The sequence below is a fragment of the Nyctibius grandis genome, chromosome 4 (assembly GCF_013368605.1).
Source record: "Nyctibius grandis isolate bNycGra1 chromosome 4, bNycGra1.pri, whole genome shotgun sequence".
Lineage (NCBI taxonomy): Eukaryota > Metazoa > Chordata > Aves > Nyctibiiformes > Nyctibiidae > Nyctibius > Nyctibius grandis.
This window is the reverse complement of record NC_090661.1, coordinates 12,284,531-12,297,581: the sequence shown is the minus strand read 5'-3', so window position 1 is coordinate 12,297,581 and position 13,051 is coordinate 12,284,531. Positions and strand designations below refer to the sequence as shown.

General features: G+C 43.7%; 1 protein-coding gene across 2 annotated transcripts; it reads left to right on the top strand.

Moving 5' to 3' along the window:
- Positions 1-437: 437 nt before the first annotated feature.
- WEE1 (WEE1 G2 checkpoint kinase) lies at positions 438-12,643 on the top strand. Of its 2 annotated transcripts, none has more exons than XM_068398814.1 (11): positions 438-1,089; positions 3,478-3,683; positions 5,273-5,339; positions 5,423-5,595; positions 6,536-6,657; positions 7,351-7,497; positions 7,895-7,990; positions 8,072-8,157; positions 8,416-8,586; positions 8,677-8,822; positions 11,320-12,643. In XM_068398814.1, exons 1-11 carry the CDS (start codon positions 529-531, stop codon positions 11,468-11,470), a joined length of 1,926 nt encoding a protein of 641 aa, XP_068254915.1. In that variant the 5' UTR covers positions 438-528; the 3' UTR covers positions 11,471-12,643. The 2 variants fall into 2 exon arrangements, with proteins under 2 accessions (XP_068254915.1, XP_068254914.1); XM_068398813.1 differs by having other exon boundaries at positions 11,296-12,643.
- The last annotated feature ends 408 nt before the right edge of the window (positions 12,644-13,051 follow it).

Sequence of the window (13,051 nt, the reverse complement as noted above, 5' to 3'; positions counted from 1 at the left end):
AGGGGAGCAGAACAACCTTGCTGTGTGGCGGGGAGCCGCACCCTCAGGCGGGCGGCCCGCCTGGGCCGGGCTGGGCAGCGCGGGCTCCCCGCCCGTTCAACGCCCGCTCCCCCGGCGGTACCAGCCATGCGCCGGGCCCGCCGCCGCCGCCGCCGGGCGGGACTGCGCCCCTGGACTAAGATGGCGCCTCGCCCGCGCCCCCCCGGGCAGACCCGTACGTGTGGCCGCCCCGGGGGGCGGTTTCGAGTGGCGAACTCCGCCCCGCCCCCTGCGCTCGCGGCGTTCGCGCCAAAGCGCCCCGTGACGCGGCCGTGTGTAGGCCCGCCCCCGCCCTCCCGTGTCTTCAAACCGAGTGGGTGGGCATGATTGGCTGGCGTGCGTTCCACGTGACTAACGGTCGCGGGAAAGCCGCGGAGTCCGAACAGCGCGAGGCTAACGGTGCCCTCGGGCAGTGCTGTGCGGAGCCGCCGCCGCAGCCAGAGGTGTGTGAGCGGGGCTGTTAGCGAGCCGCCCTGTTAGCAAGCCGCCATGAGCTTTCTCGGCTTGCAGCAGGCGGCGCCGCCGCGGCGGGTCTCGGCCCGCCGGGCGTCCGCCCCAATCCGGCAGAAGCTGCTGTTCCTAAGCGGCCACAGCGACTGCGAGGAGGAGGACGAGGAGGAGGAAGGCAACAGCAGCGGCAACAGCATCGGCGACAGCACCGGCGAGGACTCGGCTTTCCAGGAGGCAGACTCGCCGTTCTCGGCGGCTCGCACCCCGCCTCGGGGCAACCCGCCTCTGCTGGAGGAGGAGGAGGAGGAGATGGAGCCAGCGGCGGCGGCGCTGCCGGACGAGGGGGACTCGTGGGAGGAGGAGGGGTTCGGCTCTTCTCCGGTGAAGTCGCCCAGAGCCTACTACATGGCTGGCTCGCCCTCGCCGCTGTCCCTCCAGAAGGGCCGCCGCTACTGCGGGCGCTCCCCGCCTCACTCCCCGGTTAGTGGCTACCAGCTGGGGAGCGAGGAGCCTAGCTCGCCGCTGCCCGACTGCCCTGACACTCCGCCTCACAAGACCTTCCGCAAGCTGCGCCTTTTCGACACGCCGCACACCCCCAAGGTGAGGCACCCGCCCCACCGCCGGAGCGCTCCGCCGCCCCCCGGGGCCCTCTGGCCGGCCTGAGGGCGGAGAGGGGTGCTGGGCCGGGCAGGGCTCGGCGGCCGGCCTGCCCCCGGCGGGCTGTGGGGCCGCGGGAGGCACCGCGCAGCGGCCGGCGGTTGAAATGTGGGGGTTAGGGGGAGGCGGGGGCCCGGGTCCGGGTCCGGGCGGTGCCGGCGGGGTCGCCGCCCGCCCCGCGAGCCGCTTGCACCACCCCGCCTGCCCGCAACGGCGAGTTGGCGGCTGCCCCGGGACCAGCCCACAGCCCGGCCGTTACGCCCGTTACGCCCGTTAAGCTCGGCCTCCGCGCGCCGGTGGGCCCGGCGGGGGCGGACGGCTGCGGGAGCCGCGTTAAAGGCCGGGGAGGCGCTGCCTCGCCGCGTGGCTGCCTCAGCCCGGCCGCAGCCGCCCCGCGCGCCCGCCCGCGGGGCCCAGGCGGACGCCGCTCGGTTCGCTCCGCGGCCCGGGCCAAGGGGGAAGCGAAAGTAGAACCGTGGCCCTCCCGTTCGTGCGTTTTGTCCCGTAGCGTAACTGGGGGCGTAGAACGACCTCCCCTTATAGATACAAAAAAGTATATTTAGAAATACATTTTTGCATTTATATATACCATTTATATATATAAATATACACGTACCCTGCTTTTGCTATATTTTGTGGAAAAGATTTTTTTTTTTAAAGGTGAAAGCAGAATATTACACTATTAAAATAAATGTTTTAGTGTCGTGTTGGCATTTGTACCTTTATAACCGGAAAGTTAAAGCCTGAGTTGGAATTTGCTTCTGCGTGTCTGTCAGTAAATCGGTGTGTCTTGTTTGAGTGCTCCTGTGGTTGTGCCGTGTGCCAGTGCGAGTTCAGACTCTGCACTCTTCTGCATCAAATGTAAAATGCTGTTTGAGTAGCTGATGCTGTTAAACTGATGGACTGGAAAGCTTAAAGGGATAGGTAGCTCTCAAGTCTGTCAATAACAGACTTTTGGAAGGTATTTCAACTTTTGAACTCGACACTCATGTAAAACACCATATAGTGAATTTAAATCTAGTGATAATAGGCTTGCTTTCTTCATTACTTTTTCTTATAGCCCTTCAGAAGTAATCCAGGGATAATCCCTGGGGATAATCTCCCAGGGGTCTATAGACTATAGATTAAAACCAACTGATTTAAGGTGCGAGGAAGGCAACCTTGCTAAACTGGTTTTCTACAACCTCCATCTCAAATGAGGTTTCACTGGTAGAAATCAGTGGTACGTGTTTGGAAATAGTAAAATTGGTGATGATCTTGTACTGAGTCAGGAGCAGACGCTTTAGAGATGCAAGAGTCTTGTGGATTGTGACACTAAAAACAAGGTCTTAACACTGCGGTTCGGTGGGATTCTTAAATTAGGTGCCCAAATTCTACATGGGTTATCTTGGAGAGGTTACCTTTGCATCTGGAAGAATCAATTGGTTAAGGTATCCAGTGGAAGTACTGAAATGTGTATTGAGACACACAGTGACTTAAAGGTCTTCATCTAGTCCAGATTTGGGGAGTGCAGTCGAGATTCCCAAATATTGAGCCTTTTTCCCTGTGGTGGTTTGGGCTTTAGTTACGTCAATTCTTTTATTTTGTAAGGTGTTGCTAGAGTAAGGCAATACTCTTGCTTGTGACCCTATAGGTCAGTGGTTGGCATCCTCACCAGGATGTAGGAGATTCAGGTGCAAACTTCCCTACCTGTAACTGGGAGAGGTTTCATCATGTGCCAGGAAAATGCCTGGTCTGACAAATTACTACCCAAAAGATCTGTTGTGGATATTGAACTGACAGCACAACAGTGCTGTCAGTTCTTGAGCAATTCTTTGTACGTTCGTGAAGAGGTATCTGTGCATCAGTATTAAATCTTTTATTTACTTACTGTTTTAGCTTGCCACCTAAATTTTTAGTCACCAAAGATAATTTTCTATGTCTGATTTAACTTCCGTATCTTATATGTGAAAATCACGGTGATATAGCACAGGATGGTCCATGAGTTTCATCTCTTGTTTGTTTCATGGACAACAAATTGTCCCAAGAAGTTTAGGTGATGACATGATTAAAGACAGAAAAACACTGCTCTTATAATCTTATCTGTGTTTTAAAAATATTTTAACATTCAGTGTTTCCTTTAACTGTTTTTTGTGTGGAGTGTAAAGCCTAATAGTTTCTTTGGAATTCTTTTTGATGGAAATGCAGATATTTAAACACCTCACGGTAACTTTGATTAGACAATATTGTAATGATAGCTTTCAAGCATGACCTGACTGTTTATGTCTAAAGCAATATGGAGGCTATAAATGTCTTTTTTTGTCGTCTTTTTTTGTTTTTAATTAAATATAGAGTTTGCTTTCTAAAGCACAAGGAATAGGCTCCAGCTCAGTCAAACTTCGAGGGGGCTCTCTGTTTATGAATGTTGGGAAATCGGAGAAGCAAGAAGATATTAGACAAACACCTCATGTGAACATCAATCCCTTCACTCCCGATTCCATGTTCCTTCACAACTCTGAAGGAAAATGTCGTAGGAGGAAGAGAATGCACTGGAATGAGTGAGTAACTTGTATCTTCCTTTGTTAAGCTTATCTTTAGAACTACTTCTAGCTGCAAAAATTTTGTTACAAATCGCTTCTATGAAGGTATTTTTCCTTGCAAATCTGTTAGTGATGCATAATATAGCTCTTAAAGTACCTGTTTTGAGATGCACGATATTATGAAAGAACCATTTAGCACTAGATCTTTTAGTGTACAGAGAGGATAGACCAGGCTGTGTCCTACAGTCGTTTTATCTGACTGAATGAGCTACACACACAGTCTTTTCTTGGGCAGGGAAAAACACATTAAATACTAGTATGAAACATGAAGAAATTACAGAATCACAGAATCAATCAGGTTGGAAGAGACCTCTGGGATCATCGAGTCCAACCATTGCCCTGACACCACCATGTCAACTAGACCATGTCCAGTCTTTTCTTAAGCACATCCAGAGATGGTGACTCCACCACCTCCCTGGGTAGCCCGTTCCAATGTCTAATAACCCTTTCTGAGAATAAATTCTTCCTAATGTCAAACCTGAACCTCCCCTGGTGAAGCTTGAGGCTATGTCCTCTTGTCCTATCACTAGTTGCATGGGAGAAGAGGATGACTCCCACTTCACTACAACCTCTCTTCAGTTGTAGAGAGCAATAAGGTCACCTCTGAGCCTCCTCTTCTCCAGGCTAAACAACCCCAGCTCCCTCAGCCGTTCCTCGTACGTCAGACCCTCCAGACTCTTCACCAGCTTGGTCGCCCTCCTTTGGACTTGCTCCAACACCTCAACATCTTTCTTGAAGTGCGGGGCCCAGAGCTGGACACAGTATTCAAGGTGCGGCCTCTCCAGTGTCGAGTAGAGAGGGACGATCACTTCCCTAGACCCGCTGGCTACACTATTCCTAATAGAGGCCAGGATGCCATTGGCCTTCTTGGCCACCTGGGCACACTGCTGGCTCATGTTCAGCCGGCTGTCGATCAGCACCCCCAGGTCTCTTTCCACCGGGCTGCTTTCTAACCACTCTTCCCCCAGCCTGTAGAGCTGCATGGGGTTGTTGTGGCCGAAGTGTAAGACCCGGCACTTGTTCTTGTTGAACCTCATGCCGTTGGTCTCGGCCCATCTATCTAACCTGTCCGGATCCCTCTGTAGGGCCTTCCTACCCTCCAGCAGATCGACACTCCCACCCAGCTTGGTGTCATCTGCAAATGTACTGAGGGTGCACTCAATCCCTACATCTAGATCATCTATAAAGATATTGAACAGCACCGGACACCCCAGAACTGAGCCCTGGGGAACACCGCTAGTGACCGGCCGCCAGTTGGACTTTGCCCCATTCACCACCACTCTCTGGGCTCTGCCATCCAGCCAGTTTTTAACCCATTTAAGAGTCCACCCATCCAAGCCCTGGGCAGCCAGTTTGTCTAGGAGGATGCTGTGGGAGACAGTGTCAAATGCCTTACGGAAGTTTAGATACAAAGATATCAGCATGGTACCTTTATTTTATGAGTTTGTGTTCAATTAGTTAAACTAAAAATCAACAACTGCTAGACTTCAGTTTTAAGTTTACTTAAGTCATATTAGTTCTGCAAAAGTAACTGGTGTGAATTTCAGCTCTTATGGAGAGGACATGGAAGCAAGTGATGGAGAGCCTGAAGATGAAACTATCAGACCTGCTAAGGTAATTAATCTTTAGAACTTGATACTAAATTTTGCAGTATGTGTATCTGCAGATCTAAGTATCTTTCTTTCTAATCTTTGCAGAGGTTAACAATAACAGAAAGTAATATGAAGTCACGGTATGCAATTGAATTTCATGAGTTGGAGAAGATTGGATCTGGTGAATTTGGTTCTGTGTTTAAATGTGTGAAGAGGCTTGATGGCTATATTTATGCAATAAAGCGATCCAAGAAACCCTTAGCTGGCTCAGTGGATGAGTGAGTATTTCCTCCTATTAAAAGTTAAAAAGTCACCTCTTGGTGCTTTTTCCTCCTGTGTCTCTCTGTATCAGTGTCTAGAGAAGGCATTTAAGAGAAAAGTGTAAATATACATGAATTAAATGTAAAACAGGTACAATTTTGAAGTCACTTTTTTTTTTTTTTCTGAATACTGTGCAATACTAGGGAGGAAAGGCTACTCGGCCTTTCTCCTAGCAGACGTTTGTCCCAGTATTCTGTGTAGGAACAGATTGTTCTCATCTGGAAAGTAGGGATAATGCTTGCTTGCATTAATGGCAGGAGGGACTGTATGAATAAACTGTGCAGTGATGATCCTTTGAGATACGAAAGGAAAGCAATATTCCCAACTCGGTCCTCATCCTTGTCAACTTGAGTGACATGCAGATTAGTTAAGTCAGTTGTAGGGTATTTTTTGGCATTTGTGAATGAGCCTGCGATTCATAACTTTTTTCCCCCCCACTGTTCTAATAGTTATAATATAAAACTCCACGAGTTTAGTATGCAATTTTGAGCAACTCAGACTTACACACGAGAAGTTAGGAATGTTGAGTTCAGTCATACTCCTGGCTTATGATCATCATTATTTTTTTCCTAAAACTTCAGTGATGCTTCTTAAAGCTTGCTGCTGCTGGTTGGAAGTATGTAATGGAAAAGTGGCAGCTCACTCAAGAATTACCTGCAACAAACCTGTTTCTTGATGTTCCATATACTTAGTCTTTTAATACAATGTAAGTTATTTTAGCTGTTTGGATACAAATGCAAATCCACCTTAAGGTGCCACAGAACTGAATATGAAGATTTTAATTAAAAACCTGAGCTGGCAGAGGGGCATTATATTACAATAAGTTTCTATCAAGCTGAAGCTGGACTAATTTCACCTCATAATATTCTGTGCTGTTATTTTTTGTGACTGTAACAGGCAAAATGCTTTAAGAGAGGTCTATGCACACGCAGTTCTGGGACAGCATTCTCATGTAGTAAGATACTACTCTGCATGGGCAGAAGATGATCATATGCTTATACAGAATGAATATTGCAATGGTAAGTAAAGTTCATCACTTGGTATGGACTTGCTTTTAAAAAATCTAATTTTTGGAGATCTACAGGTATCTCTACAGATCCCTAACACTAGCTAGGAACTGATTGCCCTACACATAGCTCATACCATCGTTGTCTCAAATGAGTCTGATGTTCCTTTCTATTGGAAAAGGCGTATCAGATATGTGAAGCAAAAACTACACAAAATTGCCAAGAGCAATGCATGATACTATGCAATACAAAGTCTTAAGTGTTCAAGAATATTGGAAGTACAGTGAGACATTTGTGAGCAGCAAAACTGTTCTTTCTTCTGTACAGTAGTACAAGCCCGGACTAGAGAAAATTACCAGAGAGTTTCCTTTAAAAAGGGAGGTGGACCTGATTTCTGAAGCTTTTTGCTATGGTTGATACCATGCCAGAGATTTGTAAGAGGGAGAGGGGTCTTTTCCCTTGTGTTGGTATCCTGTTAATTTGCATGGCACCTACAGCAGAAAAATAATTTTATTATATTACAAGGTTATAAGAAGGGGAGACAGCACTAGGTTTTACGCTTCCTATGTGTCATCAGCAAGTTCTTGGCAATATATTCACTGTTAATTTTGGAAGCCAGTTTACTTATTTTTGGAAGCAAGTTGTCATTACTTTGTCAATTGTTTGATGTAAAATAATCAGCTGTTTTCTTTAATGTTGTGTTAGGTGGCAGTTTAGCAGATGCCATAAGTGAAAATTACAGGAATATGCGTTATTTTACTGAACCAGAACTGAAGGACCTGCTACTTCAGGTGGCTCGAGGCCTAAAGTACATTCATTCAATGTCACTGGTACACATGGATATCAAACCTAGTAAGTGTGTAAACTGCTTTACTCTGTATTGACAACTTCCTCAGTTAATTTAATCTGCTGTAGAAAAATGTGCAGTTAGCCACACCTTACTAACCGCAAGTTCTTCACTGAAGTTCTAAATAGCAGTACAGAAATGGCAGTTATAAAATTGGCTCGCAAACTTAAACTGTTGTTGAGTTTATCTTGCGTCCTGTTTGTGTAATTGACTCTACTTGCATAACACTTGGCTCCTCTCCCAGCAGAGGGGCCAGCGCGAGTAAGTTATAGTTTCTTGCTCTAGGAACTGGGTATGTGTACAACTAAAACTTCTGTGTGGCGAAAGCAAACTGTAGTGAAACCAGACAAAGTAGAAATCGGACAGAAATGGGGTTGTTTTTACAATTCTGCTCTCTTTCAGGTAATATTTTCATATCTAGGACCTCAGTCCCAAGTACAACTTCAGAAGAAGGTGATGATGATGACTGGTCGTCTGATAGAGTCATATTTAAAATAGGTGAGAAGCAGCACAGTTGTGCTCAAAAGAATTGCGTTGTCTATTTGTCTTCGGAAAAATAACTTTCTTTTCTTTTTGCAGGTGATCTTGGTCATGTAACTCGAGTATCTAGTCCACAGGTGGAGGAAGGTGATAGCCGTTTTCTTGCAAATGAAGTCCTACAAGAGGTAACTGTTCTGTTTGTGGAAAATAGTGATGTTAGGTCTGCATGCTCTTCTCTTTTGAGTAATGAGTTGCTGTCTGCTACCTCCTTGCTGGAGGAGAGACTTCCTAAATGGTATCCCCTTGAACACTGCGTAGTACTTAAAGGGGAATGTAATATTGTGGATGTGGATGTGTTCAGTGCTGAATAGTTTAGCTGTCTGTTAGATTTCTTCTTTTTGAGTGGTATGTGTATTAAATTTGTTTTTCTTTTATTTTTCAAGAACTATGCTCATTTGCCAAAAGCAGATATTTTTGCTCTTGGTCTCACTGTTGTCTGTGCTGCTGGGGCTGAACCACTTCCAACTAATGGGGACCAGTGGCATGAAATTCGACAAGGAAAACTACCTAGAATACCACAAGTGCTTTCTCAAGAATTACTAGACTTACTAAAAGTAAGAACTCTTGTACCAGTGGCTCACTGATTAGTGTAATTTACTGTATTACTGGCCTCAACTAGAATGCCTTATTTTCTTTTTTCCAAGGTTATGATTAATCCTGATCCAGAGAAAAGGCCTTCAGCTGTGGCACTAATCAAGCACTCAGTGCTTCTTTCTGCCGCAAAAAAGAGTGCAGAGCAGCTCCGGATAGAACTGAATGCTGAAAAATTCAAAAACTCGCTCTTGCAGAAGTAAGTAGTTCCTTGGGGTCCTTAAATATAACTTAATTTCTAATGGGTTTTCACGTGATAGCAGAGTGATGATAAAACAGGGCCGTCCTTGTTTCTGCATGAGGTCCACAAATCTGTATGCATGTATATACCTGAGAGTACAAAGTGGGTTATATAACTTTAAAAGGAACTTTCTCCGTAGAAGGAACTTCTTGAACACTCTAAGGGAATCTCAACTATACTATTAGTATTCAAGGCATACAAAACGTTACAGTTTGTAAAAAATGTTTCAAGCATAATGCATACTTTTGTGACATGTATGGTGTAACTTACATTTATGGTATTTGAGTCTGTGTTTTTCTACGTCACCTGTACATTGAAACATGTTGGAAAGCATGACTTAAACGAGCTGTTTTGAACTTGAATGAAACTGCACATCAGGAATGTTTTTGGACTAACTTGACTTGTGCACAGCAGTGTTATTAGGTTACTAGAGGATCATTTGTATTGGGAGGTCATCTTGTCCTACCCCTTGCTCAAAAACTCAACTCTGAATTAAAGCTTTGAAGGAGAGATTCCCTTTAGGAAAGTCTGATTTCTGCTTAAGTTTCAGAGAAAGGGTTAGTAAGTTAAGAAGCAATCATCTGAATCTTTGACTGCAGTTAACTTTGCATGTATTATCCATAATAGGCAGGCTTTTATGAGGGAATATAGAACAGCAATTACTTTGACTGGCTTGTTTTGAATGAAGATGTTAACTTTGCATTTGGATTCTCTCCATTGCTATCTGCTTATCTTGCCATTGCTACAGTCTGAATGTAGCCAGAGTTGCTATTTTAGATGGTTATCTTTATAATCTTCTTATGAGTTACACTGACTGAAGAAAGAATAATTTGACAGTTTGTGCAGGTTATTCAAGGACAGATTTGCTGAGGTAATTTGCTTGCTTGTATAAAGAGAACGTATTTTTGTATCTTGTGAAAGGGGAAATTGGCAAAGCTAATATTTTGTGAAGACTACTTCTGACCTGGCAACAAGTAGAGTACATCCTTATATAATAATTTAAAAAGAACACTTATCCACAGTAATTTTTAACATGTGGGATAGTGTTCCATAAAATAGTTCAGGTAGGTATTTTTGGTTTATTTTGGTTTATTTTGGTTTTTTAACACTCCTGCATTTGACCCATTTAAGATACCACTTGTGTATGTAAGCTATCATCAGTGAAAGGAATCATTGTAAGGAAACTCAGCTTTTCTACTGTGTCGTCTACTTCAGAGGAAGGAAGAATTCAAGATTAGACTTCTAGGGAAGAATGGAAGTATATTGTAAAACTTAGTTTCCTGATAATGGTGTGGTGGGTTGGTGTGCACATGTGTGTGCATTTGTGACTGATGTTCAATCTTTAGGTAAGATGACTAAAAACTGATTGCATTCTCTTGTAGTGAACTGACACAGTGATAACGTGGGGAGGATTAGATGGGGCACGGGTGTTCATGAATGTTTGGCTTACAAGAATGGGATTAGCTTATTAAACTAAAACATGTAACTTAAAACTAAATTCAACTACACCAATGTGCAGCAAGTTTGTAAAATTTGATCTTGCTTTGGAGTCCAGATGTGAAGTGAGATTACAAATACTAGTTCTTATGGTACAAAATTCTTTGAGGGATAGTTTGGGATAGGAGAAGGAAAAGAGTATGGGGGGAATCCTTACACTTAGCCATATATCAGCATTTAAGGAAAGAAGGGATTTGTGGGGAAACCCTTGATAAAGATAACCCTTGCTCTTTAGTCAGACTATTTCATAACTTTATCCTGAGTTTTATTTTAACTTCATCCTCAGACTGAGTATTGGTAACTCTATGAAACAGAATAGTTGACAGAATGTTACAGGGGGACAATGGCCTGTGCTACCTTGAGTGACTCAACCTTGCAGTTTTGGGCTCAGATTCTTATGTTAGGCAAAGATTTAGGTGGTGATAAGCTTTTGATGTGGGTATGCAAAAGGATGCTTCCTGAGTTGTCTGTTGCCAGTTACATTCATCTGTGTTCATCTAAGCGTGTGCCTGCTTGTCTGAATCTTCCACAGAAGTTCACTTGTGGCTGAGTGCTTCATTTGGGCAAACTTCTGTAATTAGCTCTTCAGTGATTTATCATAGGGCTTGCATTAGAAAGTAAACAGCATCCTACCATGTTCTGGTAATTGATGCATGAGATGAAGTGTTGAGCTGCTTATAAAAGGCTGGATTTCAAAATTTGACTGAGTTGTGTGAATTTGTCATTTCCTTCCCTTGTTCAAAAGAAAGAACATCTGGACACGTAACGAACATCCCACTTCTGTCCTCTGGGTTGTAAACAGGTGGATGTGAATGATAATGGTCTTAGTATGACCTAAATTGATGTCAAGTCTTTAAGTTCTGAACTGCTGTAATTCATTTGAAACAATCTTGCTGTGATACACCTGTAGTCCTTACTGATAACGTTGCATAAGTGTGACTCTCTCAATGTCTTGCAGAGAGCTAAAGAAGGCACAGATGGCGAAGGCCGCAGCTGAAGCGCGAGCACTGGTCATTGCCAGAATGACAACTAGGTCTACATCACAAAATAGACCATCTCGACTCATTGGAAAGAAAATGAACCGCTCAGTTAGTCTTACTATATACTAACTATGAAGTCTAAAAGAACTACTGAGGATGGCTACAGCATCTCTGCTGGACTGAAGCCTAAGAAATTTAATTTAATTCTTGTTTTCTTGTCCTGTCATTGATTAGTGTCACTAGTTTTACAGGAATTGCTTCTGGGTTTTTTCTTGTACAATATGGCTGATTAGCTGTATTAACCTTTTGATTTAATGGACTCGGTTATGACTTTGTCTATAGAGGATCCTGGATACTAATCCATAAGCCTTTCAGTTACACTGTTAGATGTTACATTGTCCCAGGGTTAACCACTACAGTGGTGTGCTGCTTTGTAGTGTTATGGCATTGTAATAAGAAGTAATATCCCTAATGATCTTTAAGAGGGAGGGAGGGGGCCTTGCTTTGATAGTTACTGATTTTTTTTGGAGCAGAGGGGAATAAATTTTGAAAGACAGGCTTTAAGGTCACCTACACTCAACGTACCTGGTGTCAGGTAGACTTCTATTGTGAATTCTATTTGTATATTCAACTGGGAGCACTTTGTAGGCATTGCATAAACCACAGCTTAGAAACCTGTGGAATTAAGTGCCATGTGGAACTGCTGCTGTTTTTAGTTTGTTGTCCTCGGGGTAAACTGTAGCATTAAAACAATCATTATAGGCTTCTTGTTAAAACAATTCCGTGAAACAAATCTAAGCTGCATTTTAGTGAAGGCAGCATTTTTCTCTCAAAGCTAGTGCATTGTGAAATAATGCACCAATTTAATATTTGGATTCTGTATTAGAGTAGTGCAATTGTTAATGGTTGTCTTGGCTATTGATGTTTTGTAATTCTTTCTAATAAGGTTCTTTAAATGTTGATATTCTCTTCAGTTTCCATTCTTGAAGCTATTGTATATATTTTGGTTGTTTATGTTGGAGTACTTGTAAATAATTGTTTAGTGTAAGTGTTCAGGTTGTTCCTCATTGTTTATGTACATAAATTTGATTGTGCCTATAGTATACAATACTGAAACTGTAGTCTGAGATGCCAATAGACAAAGCTTAACCTATGCAGTTTTAAGTTCCAAAATGAACAGAACGTGGCCATCAGAACCTGTACTGATGTTAGACCTAGGCTGACAGATGTTGCTAAAAACTAAAACTGTTAATTACTGGCTTGTCTCTTCATTAATGTTAGTTAAAACAATGTTTCCCCTTTGTGCTTTATTTGTTCTTACTAGTGTTGAATTTAAATATTAAAGTTAAAAGTTTTGTTTAATATTGTCTCACACTTATTTAACTCCTATAGTTGGGGAAATAAAATATTGAGTCAGGAATATACTATGGCAAGTCCTGATTAGATCTGCTTCCTGCTCCTGCCTAATGCTTGTGGTTCCCTCTCATGAGAGGGGGACTGAGAGAACATACTTGCTGATAGTTATGTTAGGAGAGAAGCACTGCAGTCTGTGCATTAGGATCTATAGCAGTCTGTCTACAGCTTTAGAAATGGTACTGCACATTGGAAAGATGAAGCCCCTGGAAGATTTGAAGTAGAACCCATGACTGTGAAGATGCAGGATGAAACTTATGTGAAGAAAGACCTGGGACTGAGGTAAGGAGGAACTCA

Bases quoted from the DNA above. Each gene is read 5' to 3' on its own strand.
- WEE1 (XM_068398813.1), top strand. From the start codon at position 529: ATGAGCTTTCTCGGCTTGCAGCAGGCGGCGCCGCCGCGGCGGGTCTCG. The intron at 5,596-6,535 runs GTGAGTATTTCC...TGACTGTAACAG, and splicing joins TTAGCTGGCTCAGTGGATGA to GCAAAATGCTTTAAGAGAGG. The intron at 8,823-11,295 runs GTAAGTAGTTCC...ACGTTGCATAAG, and splicing joins AAAAACTCGCTCTTGCAGAA to TGTGACTCTCTCAATGTCTT.